We start from the raw sequence: 25,561 nt of genomic DNA, 5'->3' as shown, positions 1-25,561 counted from the left end.
TGTGATCCAGTGAAATGGCATACTGGTAAACAAAATCCCTGGGTGCTAGTTTCATTTAACTCTTCCTCCTACTTAGCTGTGTGACTTCAGCAAGTCAACTTCTCATCCTTGGTTTCCTCATCTGTCAGCTGGGGATTTGTTTTCTGATGTAGGAAGATTTAATCCAGCTCACAAGTATATCCAGAAGATGAATTAATAGATGTGATACTAAAAATGGAAAATGGTAGAAGCCTTTAATACTCTTAAGTCACTGCTGTTTTTAATCCTAAGTATTTTAACTTTATTTCTTACTCTTTTCAATTCTTGTTAATAACAGCCTAAACAAATTGTCTTCTACAAATATATTTTTTAAAATGTTCTCTTTTAATTAATAAAAAGAGTAAGATTTATTTCTTACTACTTTTTCTTTATTTTAACCCTCTCCAAAATAAGAGCCTTTAAAATTTGTTTTAGCATATTATTGGATTACTTTGATTATGCTGCTGCTACTGCTAAGTCACTTCAGTCGTGTCCGACTCTGTGCGACCCCATAGATGGCAGCCCACCAGGCTCCCCCGTCCCTGGGATTCTCCAGGCAAGAATACTGGAGTGGGTTGCCATTTCCTTCTCCAATGCATGAAAGTGAAAAGTGAAAGGGAAGTCGCTTAGTCATGTCCAACTCTTAGCGACCCCATGGACTGCAGCCTACCAGGCTCCTCCGTCCATGGGATTTTCCAGGCAAGAGAACTGGAGTGGGGTGCCATTGCTAAAAACTCAATTTTGAAACAAACTAAGATTTATTAATTTTTAAGTAATCATAGATGTTAAAAGATTAGATCTTTAAAGCTTTAGCTTATATATTTAAAAAAATTATGCTAGAGGAAAAATATTTGTCATATGTGTGTTGACTAGTTTGATCTAGATTTTAACATAAGAAATTACTAGAAATGCTACATGCTTAAAAACAAGGAGCTCCTTTATTTCCGAATTCTATTAGTAGTTTTATTTTGAAAATAACTAATTCATTATTAAAACAAGATGAGTTTAAATAAAAAACACTCCTGAGATTCATACTTATTAATCAATATAGTAAAATCTCCACTTAAATGAAAATTTGTTTGAAATACATTTTACAAACTAACATGCAAGAGTGATTTGAACATTATTTTCTATTTTATGTGTTATAATTTCCATTTTTTCTTGATTTGTTTTATTTTTAAACAGCCAGAGATCACTGTGGAAAATCTTCCCATTTATTTACGACTTCAGAAACCATTACTTATTTTATTTAGTGATGGTGGCATAGATCTTCAGCATGAAAAAACAATACTGAGGCTGGCAAAAAAGAAATACTTGGATTCAGTTACCCCTTGTTGGTTAAATCTGTAAGTATAGTTTTTATTTTTTAATATGTAAAGAAAGTAATCAATATTATTAAGTTTTCATTAGGGAGTGAAACTACCTTTGGAATTAATGTTATGAAACCAACATATAAGTCATCGTGATATTTTAGTAACTAAACTGCCTCAGATGGTCTGAGATGATCTTATTTTAGATTCAGTTCTCTTTTACAATAATTCTTTTTTTTGCTGTGAGGTTTTTTTTCAGCTTTATTCAAGCATAATTGACAAATAAATTGTTAAGATATTTAAAATGTACATTGAGATAATTTAAACACAATGCATATATGTATGCATTGTGAAAAAACTCTTTCATCTAGTTAATTAACACATCCATCACCTCATATATTTGTTTTATAAATGTAAATTTGGGGATGGGGTGGAGTGAGAACATTTAAGTTCTGCTCATGTAGCAAATTTCAATGATACAGCACAGAATTATCAACTATAGTCACTGTGTTATACATTAAATCCTTAGATCTTATTCATCTTGCAACTGAGAAGTCTGTTTCCTTTCACCAGTCTCACCTTATTTACCCCACCCTGCAGTCCCTGGCAACTTTTCTACTCTGTTTTTGAGTCTGACTTTTTTTTTGTTAGGATTCCACGTATTAGTGTTACTCTGTGTAGCATTTATTTTTCTCTGTCTGTCTCTTTAAGTATCTTATTTTATAGTTTGTAGAGTGCCTGATGAACTATGGACGGAGGTTCATGACATTGTACAGGAAACAGGGATCAAGACCATCCCATGGAAAAGAAATGCAAACAAGCAAAATGGCTGTCTGGGGAAGCCTTACAAATAGCTGTGAAAAGAAGTGAAAAGCAAAGGAGAAAAGGAAAGATATAAGCATCTGAATGCAGAGTTCCAAAGAATCGCAAGGAGAGATAAGAAAGCCTTCCTCAGCGATCAATGCAAAGAAATAGAGGAAAACAACAGAATGGGAAAGACTAGAGATCTCTTCAAGAAAATTAGAGATGCCAAGGGAACATTTCATGCAAAGATGGGCTCGATAAAGGACAGAAATGGTATGGACCTAACAGAAGCAGAAGATATTAAGAAGAGGTGGCAAGAATACACAGAAGAACTGTACAAAAAAGATCTTCATGACCCAGATAATCACGGTGGTATGATCACTCACCTAGAGCCAGACATTCTGGAATGTGAAGTCAAGTGGACCTTAGGAAGCATCACTATGAACAAAGCTAGTGGAGGTGATGGAATTCCAGTTGAGCTATTTCAAATCCTGAAAGATGATGCTGTGAAAGGGCTGCACTCAATATGCCAGCAAATCTGGAAAACTCAGCAGTGGCCACAGGACTGGAAACGGTCAGTTTTCATTCTAATCCCAAAGAAAGGCAATGCCAAAGAATGCTCAAACTACTGCACAATTGCACTCATCTCACATGTTAGTAAAGTAATGCTCAAAATTCTCCAAGCCAGGCTTCAGCAATACGTGAAATGTGAACTTCCAGATGTTCAGGCTGGTTTTAGAAAAGGCAGAGGAACCAGAGATCAAATTGCCAACATCCGCTGGATCATGGAAAAAGCAAGAGAGTTCCAGAAAAACATCTACTTCTGCTTTATTGACTATGCCAAAGCCTTTGACTGTGTGGATCACAATAGACTGTGGAAAATTCGGAAAGAGATGGGAATACCAGACCACCTGACCTGCCTCTTGAGAAACCTGTATGCAGGTTAGGAAGCAACAGAACTGGACATGAAACAACAGGCTGGTTCCAAAGAGGAAAAGGAGTACGTCAAGGCTGTATATTGTCACCCTGCTTATTTAACTTCTATGCAGAGGACATCATGAGAAACGCTGGGCTGGAAGAAGCACAAGCTGGAATCAAGATTGCCGGGAGTAATATCAATAACCTCAGATATGCAGATGACACCACCTTTATGGCAGAAACTGAAGAGCAACTAAAGGGCCTCTTGATGAAAGTGGGAGAGGAGAGTGAAAAAGTTGGCTTAAAGCTCAACATTCAGAAAACGAAGATCATGGCATCCGGTCCCATAACTTCATGGGAAATAGATGGGGAAACAGTGGAAACAGTGTCAGACTTTATTTTTTGGGGCTCCAAAATTACTGCAGATGGCGACTGCAGCCATGAAATTAAAAGATGCTTACTCCTTGGAAGAAAAGTTATGACCAACCTAGATAGTATATTCAAAAGCAGAGACATTACTTTGCCTACTAAGGTCCCTCTAGTCAAGGCTATGGTTTTTCCAGTAGTATGTATGGATGTGAGAGTCGGACTGTGAAGAAAGCTGAGTGCCGAAGAATTGATGCTTTTGAACTGTGATGTTGGAGAAGACTCTTGAGAGTCCCTTGGACTGCAAGGAGATCCAACCAGTCCATTCTGTAGGAGATCAACCCTGGGATTTCTTTGGAAGGAATGATGCTGAAGCTGAAGCTCCAGTACTTTGGCCATCTCATGCAAAGAGTTGACTCATTGGAAAAGACTCTGATGATGGGAAGGATTGGGGGCAGGAGGAGAAGGGGACGACAGAGAATGAGATGGCTTGATGGCATCACCGACTCGATGGACGTGAGTCTGAGTGAACTCCCGGAGTTGGTGATGGACAGGGAGGCCTGGCGTGCTGCGATTCATGGGGTCGCAAAAAGTCAGACATGACTGAGTGACTGAACTGACTGGGCCATTTAATTTTGAGCTGACATGATCAGATACTTGACTGTACTTTGAAAGGAATATATATTGATTATACAGGACAAAATTGATGAGCCTGTGGACTATCTGGTTTTTTTACTAAAACTCTCATGCTGCCTTTTTTCTCCTAAGAGATACACAGTATGTACCTCATGTTAAAAGAAACGTTTTACGACTCTGATTACTAGTAACATAGTTATAGACCTTGATTTTTAGGACTTATTTCCATAAAATAAACTTCTTGGTATGGTGCTGTATTTAAAGGTTAATGTTTTACAAACAGTTGTTCTTGTTAAATTGCTATAGAAAGAAATATTCATTAATGTGTTCAGTTGCTCTCTTTTCTAGGAAGAAGACGCCAGTGGGGAAAGGAGTCTTACAGGCATATTTTGGTACCCTGCCTCCGCTTCCTCTTCTTGTTGTGGTGAATCTGCATTCAGGTGGCCACGTGTTTGCTTTTCCTTCAGACCAGGCTATCACTAAACAGAACCTTTTATTGTGGCTGAAGAAATTAGAAGCAGGACTAGAAAGTCCTATCAGTAAGTTTCCTGTTTTAATGTGTACAATTTTACATTTTGTTTCATGGATTTTTAAACTTGAATTATAGTGATGAATGCTAGAATGAATTGAATTGTAATGTTTGTAAACATTCTAAATACTAACATGCTGACAGCGTTGTCCATACAGTCTGCTCTATGGTAGATATTCTTACCCACAGAAAATGAGTGCTGTTATATAATAGCTAAACATTTACTGAATGCTCTGTAGGTAACATGCACAAAGTTACATGCTTCACATGTATTATCTTCTTTATTCTCACAGGAGTCATAGGACATACGTGTAGAGGAGCTAAATAACTAGTTCAAAGTCATATAATTAACCAGTAAATGAGGAAACTTGGATTTCAACATGACTCTGTTGTACGCCAGAGCCAGAATTTTGAACCACAAGAAAATAGATCTTGGCCCAGAATTCACAATGCTGGTTTTGTGACATGCCATGAAAGTGAAAGTATAGTCGTTCAGTGGTATCCAACTCTTTGCGACCCCATGGACTGTAGCCCACCAGGCTCCTCGTCTATGGAATTCTCTAGGCAAGAATACTAGAGGGGATTGCCATTTTCTTCTCCAGGGGATCTTCCCGACCCAGGGATCAAACCTGGGTCTCTTGCTTTGCAGGCAGATTGTTTACTGTCTGAGCCACAAGGGAAGCCCAAGACATGACATGCCATAGTTGCTATTTTTCTAAAACCTCTGTGGGTTTGTACTTGTGGCATAGATATGTTTGTTAGTTTATGTACAGTTGTGGCAACAATCCTGTTGCTGTAATTTAGTTAACATGTAATAACCTAGATCATTAGTCTGTTAAGGAAATAGTGATGTTATGAAGTTTCCTAAGGCCCTTATAAAGGTTTTGTTATTGGAAACCAAATGAACTATTTTATAATAACATTTTGATGCTGTTCATGACTGAGTTCTGAAATGAGTTTGTGTATGTGTGTATGTGAACACATGTGAATATATGTGTACATGCACACACACAATTCTGGTATATAAATTCCAGTTCAGTGTTATGCTGTCTCTCAGCTTGCATTTTGTGAATCTATCACTATGTATGTTTATGTATATTTAATCATATTCTTGAATTTATTTGTCAGTCGTTGCAACATACTTGTTCTTCCCAGGAGGTCTATCCATTTCATTTTTGTTAAATTAGGCAGTTTTAACTAAATTCTTATGTCTAAATAGTCTGTAGATATTTGGATATTGAAATACAATTCACATACCATAAAGTACACTCTTTTAAAGTGTACAATTCAATGTGTTTTGGGATTTTTGTTGTTGTTGTTATATTCGCAAGATTGTACCATTCACAACCATTACCACTACTGAATTTTAAAACATTTTCATCACCCCCAAAAGAAACCCTGTAGCCATTCACAGTCACTCTCCATTCTCCCCTCTTTTCATTCCCTAACCACTGATTTATCTTCTGTCTTTCTGGATTTGTCTAGTCTAGACATTTCATATAAAAGGAGTCATACAACATGTGGCTTTTGTGTCTGGCTTCTTTCACTTAGTGTAGGTTTTTAAGGATCATCAGTGTTGTAGCATGAATCAGTGGTTCATTCCTTTTTATGGATGAATAATATTCCATTGGTTGGATATATCCCATTTTGTTTTTCCATTCATCAGTTGACATACATTTATACTGTCTCCATTTCTTGCTATTATAAATAATGCTGCTATGAACATTCATGTACATGTTTTTCTGTCAACTGTACGGTGGGGTAACTATGCCAGTTACCCCACTGTCTTGAATACAACATCTTGGAAATAGGTTTTCAAATTGGTAAATTTGATTCCTCCAACCTTGTTCTTTGTATGCAAGATTATTTTGGCTATTCTGGGTCCTCTTGGACAGTATTTTTAAGTCTTAGTTTTCTGAGACAGTGTCTTAGTTTTAGCATTTACAAATGTAAAAAAGTAACTACATTAGACTGTTTGGTTTGTCATAACCTGAAGGAAGCCTTTCTGTGGTTGCTACCACTCACTGATGGCCTCTTCATTCTAGCCACACAGCAGAGGGGTCCTTTCAGGTGCAGCTCTTGAACTCTTCAGATAAGCTGCATTCTCTGTCTGCACTGCTATTTTATAGAAGCGTCTGAGTGCTGTCATTTTCAGTTGCTGTGACACAGAGGCCTCATGGACTCTGACTACATCAGATAGGCTACATAAGTCAGGCCAGAGTACCTCTCCACTGAATAGCCTTTAAAAAGGTCATGTGATGTTCAGAGACAAACCCGAACTTCTGACCCAGCCTCCTTGACTACTGTGTGGTTTTTTCCCCCTTGTTTCCTCCCGATAGTCCCTACTCTGTTACAGTTATTTCAAAAATTAAAATGAAGTATGCAGAGACATACATTTAAAGTGTAAAACCTACCGTATTTATTATTCTTCATACAAAGATCCTTTCCTACAAGGGGCCTCCTTAGGGGCTTTGATTTCTCAACTCAAACCGTTACCAAGGATCAGAATTATTCTTCTGAGTTTCCTGAGAAACTAGTGTCTCTTCCATTGCAGTGATGGTGATGCCTCTGGTTTCCATCATTTCTTTGTATCACTGCTCCTGATCTTAAGTTATTCCTGCAGCCTCTGCAGCAGGGAAGCCAAGGGCCACGCAGGACCTTTCTGTCTGGCGGCCCGTCCTCCGTGCTGCCAGGACCTGCTCTCACTACATCCTGGGAGGCAGGTCTGAGACACGAATGTTGCAGCTACCCTTAGGAGAGCCTGCAACTGTAACCCCATGCCACTGGTCTCCACCTCACCTTGCTTGCTGCACATCTTAATTTCTGTGAAATTGTGACCACTGGCTGTTCTTATTTGACATTTACCCTTAATTTTGGTCAAGTTCTCTGACCTTTCTAGGACTTGGTTTTCTCATATATAAAGTTGGGGAAAAAAAAAGAAAAAAAAAGAAAGTTGGAATAATAATTTTACTTACCTCATGAGGTTGTAAGGATTAAATACATAATTCCTGATATATAGTAAAGCCTCAATCAATGTTAGTCATTATTATTATTATCAGTATTAATTTGATAAGTGTCTTTCTTGCCCATATGTGAGGAGAGTAGTTTTATTTAAGATCTTTGTAGAGTTCCTGAGGAAATAATGAGCAGAATTAGAATGTCCAGTTTCAAGCATTTTGTCATTGTCTCAGAACACTAGGCTGCAGTGCTTACCATGAAAATAAATATTGCTAAATCTTTGCTGTGCTTTAAATTGAACTTCTCTTAAAGATACTTCATCTGCATATGGCACAGCACAGTTATTTTACTTACCTATTCATTATATTCAAGAAACTATTTTATCCATTTGTCACTGTTAACACTGACAGCAGACTATATTTGAGTCTGTTATCTGGGCAACACTGTAATTTGAAACATCAATTACAGGGGTAACCTAAATGTAATACCTTGCTGATGTACCACGGATTTCATATACTTGAGCCTGAGTGAAGAAATCATATCAATGAGTATACATATACATAAGTACTGATGCAGGTTTTTGTTTGTGTTTTAATCCTAAATTAGAGTTTGTATGAATGTCCTAAGCTTTTATTTGATTTATGAGAGATGCTTGAGTTTTTACTTTATGAGCTTTACTTTCTTTTCATATAACAGTATATAGATTCTTTCATTGGAATTTAATTTTTAAATGTTTAGTTTGCACCTTTCCTTATGTAATTTCTCAACTTGTATTTTGAATAGGCATCTAAACTCTGAAATTGTGTGAAATCTGTTTACTAAATGGAGTAAAGCTAGTCTCTTTATCCCATATATATGTTATCAGCTTAAATCCTTTTTCTTCTTTTAATGACCAATATTTTAAAATAATGTTAAGACTCACTGCCATGAAGCCCTAAGTGCTTTTAATCACTGCCTGTTTATAGTACAGTTGATTCCATAGCAATCTTCCAAAACAGAAAATGCTTTAAAATGTAAGAAATATTTTGCTAAATTTTATATATATGTATGTGGTCCAAAACTTTTCTAAATTTAAATGTATATAAAATGTACATTTATATGTATTAAAATATATGGTCCAAAATTTTTATCTGGAATGATCTATAGTTATAGTACTTTGGGGATAAAGACAGGGGTAGGAAGGGAAGCAAGAGACTTCTTCATTTTAACTTGTTCCTGGCTGTATGTAATCTCATTACACATATTGCTATTTTTTAACCCTCAGTAAGGGTTAACAGGCAGCGAGATTATGGACTTTTATGTTTTTTGCCTATATCTTTATTTAAAATAGCACAGCCTATAAATGAAAATGTTTATTTTTTTTTAATTAATTTATTTATTTTTAATTTTTACTTTACAATTCTGTATTGGTTTTGGCATAGATTGACATGAATCCACCACAGGTGTACATGCGTTCCCAAACATGAGCCCCTCTCCCACCCCCCTCCCCACAACATCTCTCTGGGTCATCCCCGCGCGTCAGCCCCAAGCGTGTCATATCCTGCATCAGACATAGACTGGCATTTCGATTCTTACATGATATTATACATGTTTAGTACTGACAAATGTATCAAGTTTCTTAGACAATGATGATAATAAAATGTAGCTTTCCCATAGATAAAACTGATAAGGCCTTCACTCCTATAAATATATTTTTTAAAATAAAACATTTTCTAGTATATTCATGTGATGGGATTTTATATCTGTTCCTCTTTAACCCTTGATTCTACCTTCCTTGCAGAAGTTTTACCTGCTCAGGAATGGAAACCTCCTCTGCCTGCTTATGATTTTCTAAGTATGATGGATGCGGCAGCATCTGAGCATCTTGCTAGGAAAGTTCCTGAGTGTATAAAAGAAACTGACGTGCATGAAAGTGATAAAGAACAGCCTGACGATAAATCTGCCACCACAGAGGAATCGATTGGAACATTGAAAATGAAGCATTCGAGCAGAAGTAGTTGGTTTGAAGAAACCAAAAAACCGCTCAGGCATGATAATCAAGAATTATGATACTCAAAAGTGAGCTAATTTTATAGGGCTATGAAAAGCTTCCCAAAGTCTTTTTGGCTTATTTGATAGACTTGAGAATTTATTTCACTAAAAAGTAATACTGAGTCATTTCAAGTTTCTAGATCAGGGCTGTTCAATGAAATATAATGTGCAATATATGTAATTTAGAATTTTCTGTAGCCACATTAATATAAAACTGAGCAGGTGAAATTAATTTTATTTCACCCAATTTAAGTATACCACCCCAAAATAGTTAACATAAAAATTGTGAGTTATTTTACATTCTTTTTTTGTATCAAGTCTTCAAAATCCAGTGCATGTTTTATGCTTACTACACATCTCACTTCAGAGTAGCTACGTTTCAAGTGCTCAGTAGCCATGTATGGCTGGTGACACCGGTGAAGCCATACATATCCATGTATCCATTCTCCCCCAGACTCCCCTCCCATCCAGTCTGCCACACCGTTTTGAGCAGAGTTCCCTGTGCTGTACAGTTGGTCTTTCTTGGTTATTTATTTTAAATATAGCAGTGTGTACATGTCCATCCTAAACTCCCTAACAACCATAAGTTCATTCTCTAAGTCTGTGAGTCTCTTTCTATAAAACCAGTGTTTCTTAATCAGGGGAGAGTTTTGCCCCCAGGGGGACATTTGGTAATGTCAAGAGGCATTTTTGATCGTCATTACTAGGGGCCTTACTGGCGTATAGTGGGGCTAAGTAGAAGCCAGGGATGCTGATAAGCATCTTACAATGCATTGGACAGCTCCTTCCGCCCTTAGAATTATCCTTCCCCAAATGTCAATAAGCCCAAGTTTGAGTTAAACTAATCTGTGGCAAACTGTTAAATTCCCTTATATTTTTAAAGTAATGAAATAACCCTAAAACGAATGCAGAGTAAGATATATATAATATATATGTTATATAATGATTCTCTTATATATAATAATATATATTACATACAATATATATATAAAATTCTCATATATATACAGTTGCCCCTTAGACCAACCCAGATTTGAACTGCGCCGTTCTACTTACATGTAAATTTCTTTCACTGAATACTTTCTATAGTACTATCGCATCTGTGGTTGATTGACTTTGCAGATGTGGAACCATGGATATGGAGGGCTAACTGTAAAAAAGCTGTTTGTTTGGGGGTTGGCTCCCCTAAACCCCACATTATTCAAGGGTCAACTGTATATTTCATTGTAACATAGATCATTTGTTCCTCCCAGCACCCTTCATAGATGTTTTTCTTATGACATGTGATCTGTATTATTTCAGTTCATTCTCATTTGTTTTTTATTTCTTACATGGGAGATACGAGAGTGAACTCCAAATATAGCTTGTATTAGTAAAATGTCACCAGCCTAACCATTAACTGCAAGCACATAAAAACTTGAAATCAATTAGTCATTGTACCATAGCCAGAAATTTTGACAGTTATTAATATGTGTTTTTAATAATTTTAAATAAAGTATCTGGATTTCAGGCTACATTTAAAAGCTTCCTGTGGCCTCTATCATGCTGTCTGTTGGACCACTTTCCCTGAATCAGTTGGATTTCTTTGGTTTCAAGCAACAGAAATTTAGCTTTGATTAACTTAAGCCAAGTAAGAATATTGGTAATTCATAGAGTTAAGCTATGCTTTGAAAAAATACAAACAAAAGCGGTTTGGGGCTCTGTATAGCAGGAACTAACCAGCTGAGTAATTTTTCTGTCTCTCTCTCCAGCTGTTTTCCTGTCTTTCATGTCTCAGGGACTCCTGGGAATGTTGGTTAGGGGAAAACTAACTGGCAGCCCTAACCAGATTTCCACAGTACAGAAGAGGTGAGCCTTACAGAAGAAATCTAGATTCTGTTTGCTAAGAAAAGGGATCGTGAGTGTGGAGAGGGAAAAAAACAGCAAAGAGAAAATCTATGAATCCTCAAAACACCACTTGCTGTGCTTCCACCTAGCCTTTTATCCTTTTCAGGTGTTTCTGTCATATCCTCCTGTCGATACGTGAGAGTTTCAAACATTCTCTCTCTACCTTCAAGTGTTGGAATTTTCCTGTGTATCTCCCTGAATCTCTGTAAGAGTTGGCCAGTGCGTATGTACTTTCTGAGTAACATTTCATTCCTCATGAATCAAACTATTTTACCCTCTCCTGACTCACCTATGCTGGAAGAAACATCCTTGGTCCAGCCCTTATGATGAAATATTTCATTCATTTCACATTTCCTGGAGTTCATTACCCAAACTTATGCTTCTTTTAAAAACTAACTAAACAGAACATTATATCCAAAGATCTGTAAGTGTCTATCATTGGTAATAGAAAATAATCAAATAGGTATACCTTGGGAGTTGTGCTTCCATTTAAGATGTGGAAAGCTGCAAGAGAATGTTCCTCCCATCTTAATAAGAAAACAAAAACCAAAACTTTTCTATTACACATCAGAGAAGGCAGCCAAAGGAACTTAATTCCAGAATGACAGGCCTCTTAAAGTACAGAATAGATGAACTGTTTTACCTTTGGCAGAGAATAGGAGGCTGCCAGTAAAGACACTTGGAAAGGTCTAAGATGTGTCCCTGCCTGCATGTTATAAGTTAGCTTGCCACAGTTTCTTGTATTAGAGACAAGGGACTTCATTACTTAACCTAGTAGTATCAATCAGTGTCAGTATCTGTGCTGGTTCCCTGATTCCCAGTCCCACAGGGCAATGAGAAAAGGGCCAGGTGACACCTATACATGCCGTGGGTTGCATTTCAGGGAGGTACTCTGAGCTCCAGAAACCTAAATATTTTATAATGAGTATTAAGCATGCTTGTCCTTTGCTCTGGAAGGAGACATCTTCATTATAGTAGACAGTAATCAAATGTGTCTCTCTCCAAAGGAAGATGCTATCTCTGTTTACCCCAGCTGAGAAGGTGGTTGAGACAGAACAGAGGCAGTCAGTGCCTCTCCATAGGTCATGCACAAACATGAGAGACCCATGAAAAAGTATCTCCCAACGAAGCTAAACTTTTGAAGAATTTAGGGGCAAGTATGGATTGAATATTAGCTTAGAGTAAGTGGGAGCTTATCTCTCCTTGCTATTCTTTGGAACTCTGCATTCAGATGCTTATATCTTTCCTTTTCTCCTTTGCTTTCTGCTTCTCTTCTGTTCACAGCTATTTGTAAGGCCTCCTCAGACAGCCATTTTGCTTTTTTGCATTTCTTTTTCTTGGGGATAAGAAATCCTTCCTCAGCGATCAATGCAAAGAAATAGAGGAAAACAATAGAATGGGAAAGACTAGAGATCTCTTCAAGAAAATTAGAGATACCAAGGGAACATCATGCAAAGATGGGCTCGATAAAGGACAGACATGGTATGGACCTAACAGAAGCAGAAGATATTAAGAAGAGGTGGCAAGAATACACAGAAGCAGCGTACAAAAAAGATCTTCATGACGTAGATAATCAAGGTGTGATCACTCACCTAGAGCCAGACATCCTGGAATGTGAAGTCAAGTGGGCCTTAGGAAGCATCACTATGAACAAAGCTAGTGGAGGTGATGGAATTCCAGTTGAGCTATTTCAAATCCTGAAAGATGATGCTGTGAAAGTGCTGCACTCAATATGCCAGCAAATTGGAAAACTCAACAGTGGCCATAGGACTGGAAAAGGTCGGTTTTCATTCCAGTCCTGAAGAAAGGCAATGCCAAAGAATGTTCAAACTACCACACAATTGTACTCATCTCACATGCTAGTAAAGTAATGCTGAAAATTCTCTAAGCCAGGCTTCAGCAATAAATATGTGAACCGTGAACTTCCAGATGTTCAAGCTGGTTTTAGAAAAGGCAGAGGAACCAGAGATTAAATTGCCAACATCCGCTGGATCATGGAAAAAGCAAGAGAGTTCCAGAAAAACATCTATTTCTGCTTTATTGACTATATATAGACTATTTATTTATTATATCCCAAAGCCTTTGTGTGGATCACAATAAACTGTGGGAAATTCTGAAGAGATGGGAATACCAGACCACCTGACCTGCCTCTTGAGAAACCTGTATGCAGGTCAGGAAGCAACAGTTAGAACTGATTCCAAATAGGAAAAGGAGTACGTCAAGGCTGTATACCCTCACCCTACTTATTTAACTTATTTTTTTTTTTTTTTTAATTTATTTATTTATTTTTAATTTTTACTTTACAATTCTGTATTGGTTTTGGCATAGATTGACATGAATCCACCACAGGTGTACATGCGTTCCTTATATGCAGAGTACATCATGAGAAATGCTGGACTGGAAGAAGCACAAGCTGGAATCAAGATTGCTGGGAGAAATATCAATAACCTCAGATATGTAGATGACACCACCCTTATGGCAAAAAGTGAAGAAGAACTAAAGAGCCTCTTGATGAAAGTGAAAGAGGAGAGTGAAAAAGTTGGCTTAAAGCTCTACATTCAGAAAACTAAGATCATGGGCATCCCGTCCCATCACTTCATGGCAAATGGATGGGGAAACAATGGAAACAGTGACAGACTTTATTTTGGGGGGCTCCAGAATTACCACAGATGGTGACTGCAGCCATGAAATTAAGAGATGCTTACTCCCTGGAAGGAAAGTTATGACCAACTTAGAGACATATTAAAAAGCAGAGACATTACTTTGCCAACAAAGGTCTTTCTAGTCAAGGCTATGGTTTTTCCAGCAGTCATGTATGGATGTGAGAGTTGGACTATAAAGAGAGCTGAGCGTTGAAGAATTGATGCTTTTGAACTGTGGTATTGGAGAAGACTCTTGAGAGTCCCTTGGACTGCAAGGAGATCCAACCAGTCCATCCTAAAGGAGATCAGTCCTGAGTGTTTATTGGAAGAACTGATGTTGAGGCTGAAACTCCAATACTTTGGCCACCTGATGTGAAGAGCTGACCCATTTGAAAAGACCCTGATGCTGGGAAAGATTGAGGGCAGAAGGAGAAGGGGACAACAGGGGATGAGAAGGTTGGATGGCATCACCGACTCAATGGAGATGTGTTTGAGCAAGCCCTGGGAGTTGGTAATGGACAGGGAGGCCTGGAGTGCTGAAGTCCGTGGGGTGGTGAAGAGTCGGACAGGACTGAGTGACTGAACTGAACTGAACTGAAGTGGGAGCTTTGACATGACAGTAGTTCACATTCTCCTGGGAGCTCCTTTCCACCAGCTTCTACTGGGTGCTATGAGAACTACTGGGGCAGGAGTCTGGTGAGAAGATATCCCTCTAAGACACAAGCATGCAGGTAGTGGTTGATCTGATGTTCTTGAGTGACAGAGGTGAAACACTGACCACTTCCTCAGACTTTCTCTTTTTTGAGTAAAAAACATTAACCACTGCTGGAGAGAGCATACCTTCCTGCTTCCAGGGCCCAGGCACAGACCCGCTGCCTCTGGGGAAGGAGTAAATGCAAAACCTTTGGCCCCTGGAGAGAGGTAGAAAACCTCTTCGGCCCAGGATACTGCACCAACACCAAGCAGAGATCTGCTATCAATGGGAGAAGTGCAGTTCACCACTGGGGGAGCCTGAGACTGTGGGGTGACGCAGGTAAGCAGGTCTGGCTCAAAGCTGAGGGTGGAGAAGGAGAACAGATCCTCCGGCACCCAGGTCTGACCCAAGTGCAAGATGACTTCAGCCCATCCCTGAAGGTACACGGACTGTATTACACCAAAGGTAAAAATAATAAAAGCCAAGCCTGTTTTCACTGACTTGACTCACTCAGTCCCTCACACTAGTGGCCATGTATAAATATTGTTTATCTTTCTCAACTGTTCTCCACAAGATGTGTGGCATTCAGTCAAAAATTCTAAGACTTAAAAAAAAAAAAAAAAAACAATTCATAGTCAAGAGATGAAACAAATGACACAACTAAACTCAGAAATGACCCAGATATTGGAAGTTGTGAGGCAGAGACTTTTAACTGTGATGAATGTGTTAAAGGATTTACTGGAAAAGCAAAAGCCAAGCTTGAACATATCTGCAGAAAACAGGCAACAATAAGGTCACCAGAGTGGACTAGAAAAAGAACCAACAGAGAACTTTTAGAAATAAAAATACAATAAGATTAAAAATTTAAATTAGACACAGCTGAAAAGCAAGCGATATCTAGAACACAGATGATAAAAGTTATCCAAAATATACCACAGAGAGATAAAAAGATGAAACATATAGAAAAGAGATTAAAAGTCCAGGAGGATGGAGAGAGAAGGATTAACATCTGTTAATAATTAATAGGTGTTCCACAAGGAGAAGAGGGAGAATGGGGGCAGATACCAAATTTGGAGACAATTACTGAGGATTTTCCAGAATGATGAAAGATACCAATTCATAAATTCAGAAGTTTATAAATTTCTAAGTGGATTAAATAAAAAGAAATCCACACTAAATACACAGTGACATTACAGAACATCAAGGCAAAGAGAATCTTAAAAGATGTCAAAGAAAAAGACCAATTACATCCACACTATTGGATGCTGGACAACAGCTGAGTCAAAGGCTGTGGCATGATATTTTCAAAAGGCTGCAAGAAAAATATTTGCTAACCCAGAATTTATATCCAGTGAAATTTTTTTTTGAAAAAAGGATAAGATAAACAGTTCAGAACTGAGTGGCCATCAAGAAAAATAAGATTCTGGATATTTATTTCATGTGGAAGGAAAGAGATCCCAGATGGGAGGGCAGAGAAGACAAAAGATATAAAGGAGCAAAGTGGTAAACACATGGGTGAATCTGAATGAGAGCATAAAACACTCATAAATGCAAAATTTAAAAAAAAACATGATGGAATTAACATATTAACAACAACAGTGTATACATAGGGAAAGAAGTCAATAGAGATAATGTACTCTTAAGTTCCTTGGGAAATGGAGATGGTTATTAATTAATCTTAGCTTATGACAGGCAGTAAGTATGCATTTTGTAATTTTTAGGGTATCCACTAAAAGGATAGAAAACTTTCACACGGTGAGAGGGAAAAAGTGTAGGTATCAAAAATAATCAACGGCAAGAAAGGAAAATAAATGAAACATAGAACAGTTGGGATAAATAGCCCAAAATAAGACAGCAATTTAAACATAAATGCTAGTAAACAAGTGCGAATGGGTCAAATAAAAGTCAACTACACAAAGTTTATAAAAGACAAGTTAAATATACAGAAAGGTTAAAGGTAAAAGGACAGAAAAAGATATGCCATTCGATTTCTAGGTAAAAAGTTGGTCAGATTAGACAGGCTTAGTATCAGATAAGAAAGACATTAAGGCAAAAAGCATTATTGAAGATAAAAGATAACTTCATAATAGTAAAATGTTCAATTTGTAACACTTGTAAATTCGTGATCACCTAATAACATTTTTCATACTGTTCATGGGGTTCTCAAGGCCAGAATACTGAAGGGGTTTGCCAGTGCCTTCTCCAGTGGACCACGTTTTTTCAGAACTCTCCAATGTGACCCATCCATCTTGGGTGACCCTACAGGCCATGGCTCATAGTTTCATTTAGTTAGACAAAGCTGTGGTCCATGCGATCAGTTTGATTAGTTTTCTGTGACTATGGTTTTCATTCTGTCTGCCCAATGACTAATAAGGATAAGAGGCTTATGGAAGCTTCCAGATAGGAGAGACCGACTGTGAGAGAAACTGGGTCTTGTTCTTATAGGCAGGGCCATGCTCAGTAAATCTTTAATCCAATTTTCTGTTGATGGGCAGGGCTGTGTTTTCTCCCTCTTGTTTGACCTGAGACCAAACTATGGTGGAGGTAATGAAGATAGTGGTGACCTCCTTCAAAAGATGCCAGGCACCCATTTCTGCAATCAGTTCCTCCGCCTCTGTAGCAGGCGACTACCGACCTGCGCCTCCACCAGAGACTCCTGGACACTCGCGGGCAAGTCTGAGTCAGTCTCTTGTGGGGTCACTGCTGCTTTCTCCTCGGTCCTGGTGTGCACAAGGTTTTGTTTGTGCTCTCCAAAACTCTGTTTTCCCAGTCCTGTGTAACTTCTGTAATCAAGTCCCACTGGCCTCCAAAGTCAAATTCCCTTGGGGGTTCTCAGTCCCTTTGCCAGATTACCAGGTTTATTGACTATGCCAAAGCCTTTGACTGTGTGGATCACAACAAACTGTGGAAAATTCTGAAAGAGAGGGGAATACCAGACCACCTGACCTGCCTCCTGAGAAATCTGTATGCAGGTCAAGAAGCAACAGAACTGGACATGGAACAACAGACTGGTTCCAAATCAGGAAAGGAGTACATCAAGGTTGTATATTGTCACCCTGCTCATTTAACTTATATGCAGAGTACATCATGTGAAATGCCAGGCTGGATGAAGCAACAGCTGGAATCAAGATTGCCGGGAGAAATATCAATAACCTCAGATATGCGGATGACACCACTTTATGGCAGAAAGCAAAGAAGAACTAAAGAGCCTCTTGGTGAAAGTGAAAGAGGAGAGTGAAAAAGTTGGCTTAAAACTCAGCATTCAGAAAACTAAGATCATGGCATCTGGTCCCATCACTTCATGGCAAATAGATGGGGAAACAGTGGAAACAGTGAAAGACTTTATTATCTTGGGCTCCAAAATCACTGCAGATGGTGACTGCAGCCATGAAATTAAAAGACTTGCTCCTTGGAAGAAAAGCTATGACCAACCTAGATAGCATATTCAAAAGCTGAGACTTACTTTGCCAACAAAGGTCCATCTGGTCAAAGCTATGGTTTTTCCAGTAGTCATGTATGGATGTGAGAGCTGGACCATAAAGAAAGCTGAGCGCTGAAGAATTGATGCTTTTGAACTGTGGTGGTGGAGAAGACTCTTGAGAGTCCCTTGGACAGCAAAGGGATCAAATCAGTGGATCCTAAACAAAACAAGTCTTGACTCTTCATTGGAAACACTGAGGGTGAACCTGAAACTCCAATGCTTTGGCCACCTAATGTGAAGAACCGACTCATTGGAAAAGACCCTGATGCTGGGAAAGATTGAAGACAGGAGGAGATGGGGACAACAGAGGATGAGATGGTTGGATGGTGTCACCGACTCAGTGGACATGGGCTTGAGCAAGCTTCAGGAGTTGGTGATGGACAGGGAAGCCTGGTGTGCTGCAGTCCCTGGGGTCTCAAAGAGTCAGACACGACTGAGTGACTGAACTGAACTGAATAGCAGTTTTAAACTATATGACACAAGGTTAATCATTCACAAGTTACCAAGTATCATTTAATAAACTTAATCTTACTTTGCTTGACCACAGAATATTCATCCTTTTTGAGCAAACATGGAACATTTAAAAAAACTGACATGTGCTGAGCCATAAAGCAAGGCTCAATAATTGTTAAAGGACTAAAATCGTACAGAACATGCCCTCTGACCACAATGCAATTAATCTAGGGGGGAAAGAAAGACCAAACGGTAACTAGGTTATATAGAGTTGAGGGGATGAGTATGCAAGTCTAAGCTTTAGATGAAAATCTGGGAGTCATACAGTTTATTAATGGCAAGACTTGGAGTTAAACCTGAGTCTTTTTTCATATTCATTTAGTGGCATGATACCTTATAAAGGCTTTTCTGTCTTTATTTTTTGCACTGAAAAAATACTGCAATACTTCTTTTTGCACTGAAAATTCAATACATATAATACATAAAAATAATACTAAAATGGCCTATTGCTGGATTGTTGAATAAGCAGAGAATTCAAACATCTCTCCCACTTAGAGTTGTTTCATGTTCTCACACTTTATGGTTGTAGGTTGTAATTTCATAGTCTTTTTAAATATGCCTTTTTTTTAAAACTAAGATCATCCAAGACTTAGTTTGGATAACCCAGGGTCAAGTTCTTATATAGGCCTCAAGAGCTATTACAAAAACAGATGCAGAATCTGGAGTCTTGTGAAATATTCCAGACAGCCATTCTGACTTGTAGTAGGTGAAATTTCACATCAGCCTTTTAATAAAATAAAGTACTCATTTCCTCTGACCTTAGGTGCAGTCCTAATTTTCTGTTTCTTACGTAGATAGTTTATAATAGTTATGAAGTCTGTTTCTGAAAAAATAATTTTCCACACATTTAAACATATTTCCTGGCTAGAGAAACAGCATAACCTGCTACCAGTTCTTTGTGCCATGAAACTCCTCCTGAGTACATAGTTTCTTATTCTAAGAATAACCAATGCGTTTAAATCCCTTCCCCAAAGTTACCAGAGTGGAACTCTAAGTATGCATCAGCTTTAGATGGTCTTGACAAGTGTGAATAGAAATTCCTAATGAGACACTAAAACAAGGTAGGATCATTCTTGTTTCTAAAGATAATTATACTCGAGGGAAGGAGAGAGGGGAGGAAGTTATTGGAAGACAGTTTCCTTAAAAAGAGTCAGTTATTACTAACAATTTGTTTTGTATTTGACCTAAATATTTCACTTATTTTTAGTTTTTGAGATGCCTATGTTAGAATGTTTCTTATTCAGGCTTGGTAAAAAGAGCTAAGAATATCTACATATCCAAAAACATCTGGGAGAGGCGGTATTGCCCTGTACTTAGAGTATGGGTTAATTTGGACTGAAGAGTCTTCAAGTCCTTATTCTTTCAATAGCTAGCTGTATGGTGTTGTGAAGTTACTTAAAGTTTTTACATCTTACTTTCTTTATTGAACATACTGCTCATCACATAGTGTTGTGGATTAAATGGGAGAATGCATAGACAGCATTTGATAAAAACCTTCTTAGTGGTGGTTTTATTTATCAGAAACTTCTTCCTGTTAGCAAAGTAATATATTCTTGTAACAAAAATTCAAAGAATACAGAAATCTAAAAAAGCATAATGGTTGTCTCACTTCCCTCTGACTCTAATTACAGAACCAAGTGTTAACCACTACTAATAATTTGGTTTGTATTTGACCTAAATATTTCAGTTCTCATTTTTAGAGTTTGAGATGCCTATGTTAGAACAGGCTTCTCATTCAATTTACTTTTCCTTTCCATATATAACATTAGAAAAATGTTTCTTTCACTCTCTGGTTAAATCTATATTTAGTGTTCACACAGAGGTCTGGAAATAGAGGCTGCAGAAGAATCATTTGATCATAAATATACCCCATATTTGCCTTAGAATTGGAGTTTGCTCTTCCAACCTGAACTTTAAAAATTAGCATAATTAGACCTACAGTGTCTCCCCAGGCATCCCAGAGTTCCGTGCCTAAGAGCATCGTTCCGTACTGAGTAGCATACATCCAGATGTCCTGTTAAGGGCAGCATCCCCCGTATGTCTAGGTATCGCTTGTGCTAGTGTCTGATGAATACTACTGGGGGTCTGAGTGTTGTATCAACTAAGAATGCTTTAACTGCATGTAACAGATAACTTGACAGTAGCTTAAATATGTAGGGTTTTGTTTTACCTGATGAGAAGTCTGCAGATAAAGCAGTTCCATGGTAGCACTAGGTTCTGTTTTTCGCTTTGCTATCCATATTGAAATGGTTTGTTTCCCCTTCTCTGCAAGGCACTTACTGAGGCTCAAGTGTCCAGCAATGTATTTAAGGCAGGAAAAAAGGAGGGAGGGTGGTACCAGATAGGTCTTTCCCCATTTTATATGGAAAACCAAAGGCATAATCAGAAGTCCTGGGAGACTTCTGTTTGTGTATCATGCTTGGACCAGAGCCGGACCACACAGCTACTCCTACCTACAAAACAGCTGGGAAGTAAGTCATGTATTTGGTTTCCCAATCTCTATATTGGGAAACAGCAATGGAAAATAGTGCAACCAATTCATAGTCTCTGGCATAAGGAGGGAAAGTGGGAGATGAGGGGGTGGATTATAACTGGTCTGCTGCTTTTTTTCTTCTTGTTAGTGCTGGTCTGAAGACACACCCGAGTCATAGCAGTGGAGATGACCCACAAGCTCTCCAGTGAGAAGCTCCATACCAAGGGAAGGCCTGCTGCTGCTGCTGCTAAGTCACTTCAGTTGTGTCTGACTCTGTGTGACCCCATAGACAGCAGCCTACCAGGCTCCCCCATCCCTGGGATTCTCTAGACAAGAACACTGGAGTGGGTTGCCATTTCCTTCTCCAATGCATGAAAGTGAAAAGTAAAAGTGAAGTCGCTCAGTCCTGTCCAACTCTTCGTGACCCCATGGACTGCAGCCTACCAGGCTCGTACGTCCATGGGATTTGCCAAGCAAGAGTACTGGAGTGGGGTGCCATTGCCTTCTCCGAAGGAAAGGCCTCAGTTCAGTTCAGTTCAGTTCAGTTCAGTCGCTCAGTCTTGTCTGACTCTTTGTGACCCCATGAATTGCAGCAAGCCAGGCCTCCCTGTCCATCACCATCTCCTGGAGTTCACTCAAACTCATGTCCATTGAGTCAGTGATGCCATCCAGCCATCTCATCCTCTGTCATCCCCTTCTCCTCCTGCCCCCAATCCCTCCCAGCATCAGAGTGTTTTCCAATGAGTCAACTCTTCACATGAGGTGGCCAAAGTACTGGAGTTTCAGCTTTAGCATCATTCCTTCCAAAGAACACCCAAGGCTGATCTCCTTTAGGATGGACTGGTTGGATCTCCTTGCAGTCCAAGACACTCTCAAGAGTCTTCTCCAACACCACAGTTCAAAAGCATCAATTCTTCGGCACTCAGCTTTCTTCAGTCCAACTCTCGCATCCATACATGACCGCTGGAAAAACCATAGCCTTGACTAGACTGACCTTTGTTGGCAAAGTAATGTCTCTGCTTTTGAATATGCTATCTAGGTTGGTCAAAACTTTTCTTCCAAGGAGTAAGCATCTTTTAATTTCATGGCTGCAGTCACCATCTGCAGTGATTTTGGAGCCCAAAAAGATAAAGTCTGACACTGTTTCCCCATCTATTTCCCAGCCTGGATCCCCCCAACTGTTACATCTCCTAATGACCAGCTCCCTTGGTTCATACATAGCTATTTGCCCAAGGTGCCAGTGCCCCCTGAGGCAGGGTTGAGGCAGTTCTGACATCTGCCGTCTCTTGAGACCCAGGCTCTCTGTTGCTGTTCTCTATCAGCTCAATCATGCATTCAGCCAAAAATTATCATAACTTTCTACCCTCAAGGTTTGTTTTGGGGACTCTTCCTTCCCATCTTTCCTGCTCCTGAGCATGGTTGAGGGTCACTCTGGCCCACTGGGAAGACCTCTCAAAGTCTTATTTGCATAATGTATCCTTATGCAAATAAGTCCACCCTTTCTTGAATTTTGCCTACCCAGGGGGAGTGGACTTCGTGTGCTCTTTTCTGTAGCCAGAGGATCCAGGCTTACAGTTGCTTAACAAGTAAGAAGCATCCAAATGACATTCTGAATCATCCAAGGTGACTGGATTGCCTACTTGCTTATCAGAGAAGTGGACTTCACCTCATCCCACCTAAAAAAAAACAAAAGCTGGCTACACAAAAAATTAGAAAATATGCATAATTGCAATACTTGCACATGGCACAATTGATTCTGAAGTTTCATGCAACATATCTTTAGATTATAGTATTCATTCATTCAACCATCTGTGGTGCCCATAAGTGCCAGACCCTAAGCCAAATGCTATGGATATAAAGTGAAATCAGGCATCGTCCTTTACCTGAAAGACCTTAGCATCCAGTGTGTGGGGGAGATATGGAAACCATTTTCACCTGTTGCCTTATGAGTGCTAGGCCCGAGGGGTGCCTAGGATGCTAGGGAATCCCAGGGGATCCAGGGCAGCTAAACAAGCTAAGGGCCAGACAGATTTCTAGGGGAGATGATACTTGAGCTGAATTTTGAGTATAAGTAGAGATTGCTAAGGGAATTTCCAAGGAGATGAAAGAGCATGTGATGACAGGATGTCCATGGTATTTTTTTGGCTGCACACACCAGGTCATTTCAGCATAAGCCAGCTCATTATACAACTGGTGCATGAAACAAGAGAAGGAGTTCCATACAGAGAGAAGGGTATTTGGTGAAACGGAGTCTAGGAGGCCAGAGAGGAACAGGAGCCAGATACTACAAATTGATGTTGAACTAATGAGCTTGAACTCTGGATCATAGGTTGTAGATTTAAGTTACAAGCTTATTAGGTGATTTTCCCCTCTAAGAGTGAAAAAGTAAACTTTAAATATTTCTATTTTAATGAAAGGGAAAAGTTAAAACATCAATGATGGGTTGAGTGCAAAGCCCCATGGTCTTCTGAAAAGATAGTTACAATTATTTTAGAGTAATAGTCCCTTTCTGCCAGTCTATTTGCTTGCTTTAGCTTAAGAAGATTAAACCCTCTGAGGATTTAAAAGTTGTAGGTGAATGTTTTATCCTGGAAATTATAATGAATTAGAAACTCTCTAGGGTCAAAGTCATTTCCTACAGTAATTTTTCCAGGCTATTAAGAGTACAATTTACTCCCTTGCAATAAAAAATGCACAAAATGGAGAGTGAGTTAGTAAACCTCTCTTGGCATCTCAGTTATTACAATTCCAGGAAATGACGAAAGTACGGGGAGAACAGAGACCAATATTTGCACATCAATTTTCTTTCTTTATTTTGGCTTCAATGTGTTCCGGTATTTCTCTAGTTTCCTAGAAGACCAGGACTTTGGGAAGCAAATTCTCATAATGAAATCAATATAATTCAAGTCAGAAACAGTGAATTTTATTTTTAGATTTTTTAAAAACTTTAAATTGCAGTAAAAGCATTCATTTGCTGGTTTTAAAACCCCTTTATGTGTATACATACCACAGTGCTGCGATGAACAATGGAGTATATGTGTCTTTTTCAATTATGGTTTCCTCAGGGTATATCGGAGAAGGCGATGGCAACCCACTCCAATACTCTTGCCTGGAAAATCCCATGGATGGAGGAGCCTGATAGGCTGCAGTCCATGGGGTCGAAAAGAGTTGGACACGACTGAGCGACTTCACTTTCATGCATTGGAGAAGGAAATGGCAACCCACTCCAGTGTTCTTGCCTGGAGAATCCCAGGGATGGGGGAGCCTGTTGGGCTGCCGTCTATGGAGTCACACAGAGTTGGACATGACTGAAGCAACTTAGCAGCAGTAGCAGGCTATGTACCCAATAGTGGGATTGTTGGGTCATATGATAACTTTATTCCTAGTTTTTAAAGAATCTTCATGCTCGTCTCCATAGTGGCTGTATCAATTTGCATTCCCACCAACAGTGCAAAGTGGTTCCCTTTTCTCAATGGAACATTACTCAGCCATAAAAAGGAGCACATTTGACTCAGTTCTAATAAAGTGGATGAACCTAGAGCCTACGATACAGAGTTAAGTAAGTCAGAAAAGCAAATACCATATATTAACACATAGATATGGAATCTGGAAAGATGGTACTGATGAACCTGTCTGTAGTGCAGCAGTGGAGATACAGAGGCTTGTGGCCCTGGCAGGTGAGGGGAAGATACACTGGGAGGAGAAGGTATGGTGAATTGAGAGAGTAACACTGAAACATTTGCATAACCAAATGCAAAATTAGATAGCCAGTGGAAATCTGCTCTATGACACAGGGGGCTCAAATTCAGCACTCGGTGACAATCTAGAGGGGTAAGATGGGGTGGGAAGGGGAAGGGAGGTTCAAGAGGGAGGAGGCATACATTTACTTACGGCTGATTCATATTCATATTTGGTGAAATCATACACAACATTGTAAATCAATTATCCTCCCACTAAACGTAAATAAATTTAAAAAAGAAACCCTCTTTATGCATTTTTAAAGTAGTATTCTGGTCCACCCTGAGACTTTATACTGTGAGAATGTCAGAAGATGATCAGTACTGATCGTTTCTAATGTTCTGTGTATGATGCTTGTTGCCGAAGTGATTAATAATGAACTTATTCCTCTCTAAACCCCACAAAATATTGACTCGTAATTATATTCAGTTTTCTAATTTATAACACTCTTTCCCATATATTGCCTGTTTAACCTTCATAATATCACCATAAAACAAGACTTGGCATTTTATAAGCTAGGAAAATAATTGAGAGGTTCTGGCAAATAAATCTCAAACTTAAGT

At 38.9% G+C, this 25,561-nt stretch overlaps 1 protein-coding gene across 2 annotated transcripts in view; it reads left to right on the top strand.

The window, feature by feature from the left end:
* The window catches only part of TXNDC16 (thioredoxin domain containing 16), a 90,675-nt gene extending 79,591 nt beyond the window's left edge, over positions 1-11,084 (top strand). For both annotated transcript variants that reach the window (XM_040225863.1, XM_040225862.1), the window contains exons 19-21: positions 1,204-1,364; positions 4,401-4,591; positions 9,320-11,084. In XM_040225863.1, coding sequence (XP_040081797.1) covers positions 1,204-1,364; positions 4,401-4,591; positions 9,320-9,588 — 621 coding nt within the window. In that variant the 3' untranslated portion in view covers positions 9,589-11,084. The remainder of the gene's footprint in view (positions 1-1,203; positions 1,365-4,400; positions 4,592-9,319) is intronic.
* The last annotated feature ends 14,477 nt before the right edge of the window (positions 11,085-25,561 follow it).

This window comes from Oryx dammah, unplaced genomic scaffold (genome assembly GCF_014754425.2).
Source record: "Oryx dammah isolate SB20612 unplaced genomic scaffold, SCBI_Odam_1.1 HiC_scaffold_26, whole genome shotgun sequence".
NCBI classification, from domain to species: Eukaryota; Metazoa; Chordata; class Mammalia; order Artiodactyla; family Bovidae; genus Oryx; species Oryx dammah.
Note: the sequence above shows the minus strand (reverse complement) of the source record. Positions and strands in the feature narration are given on the sequence as shown.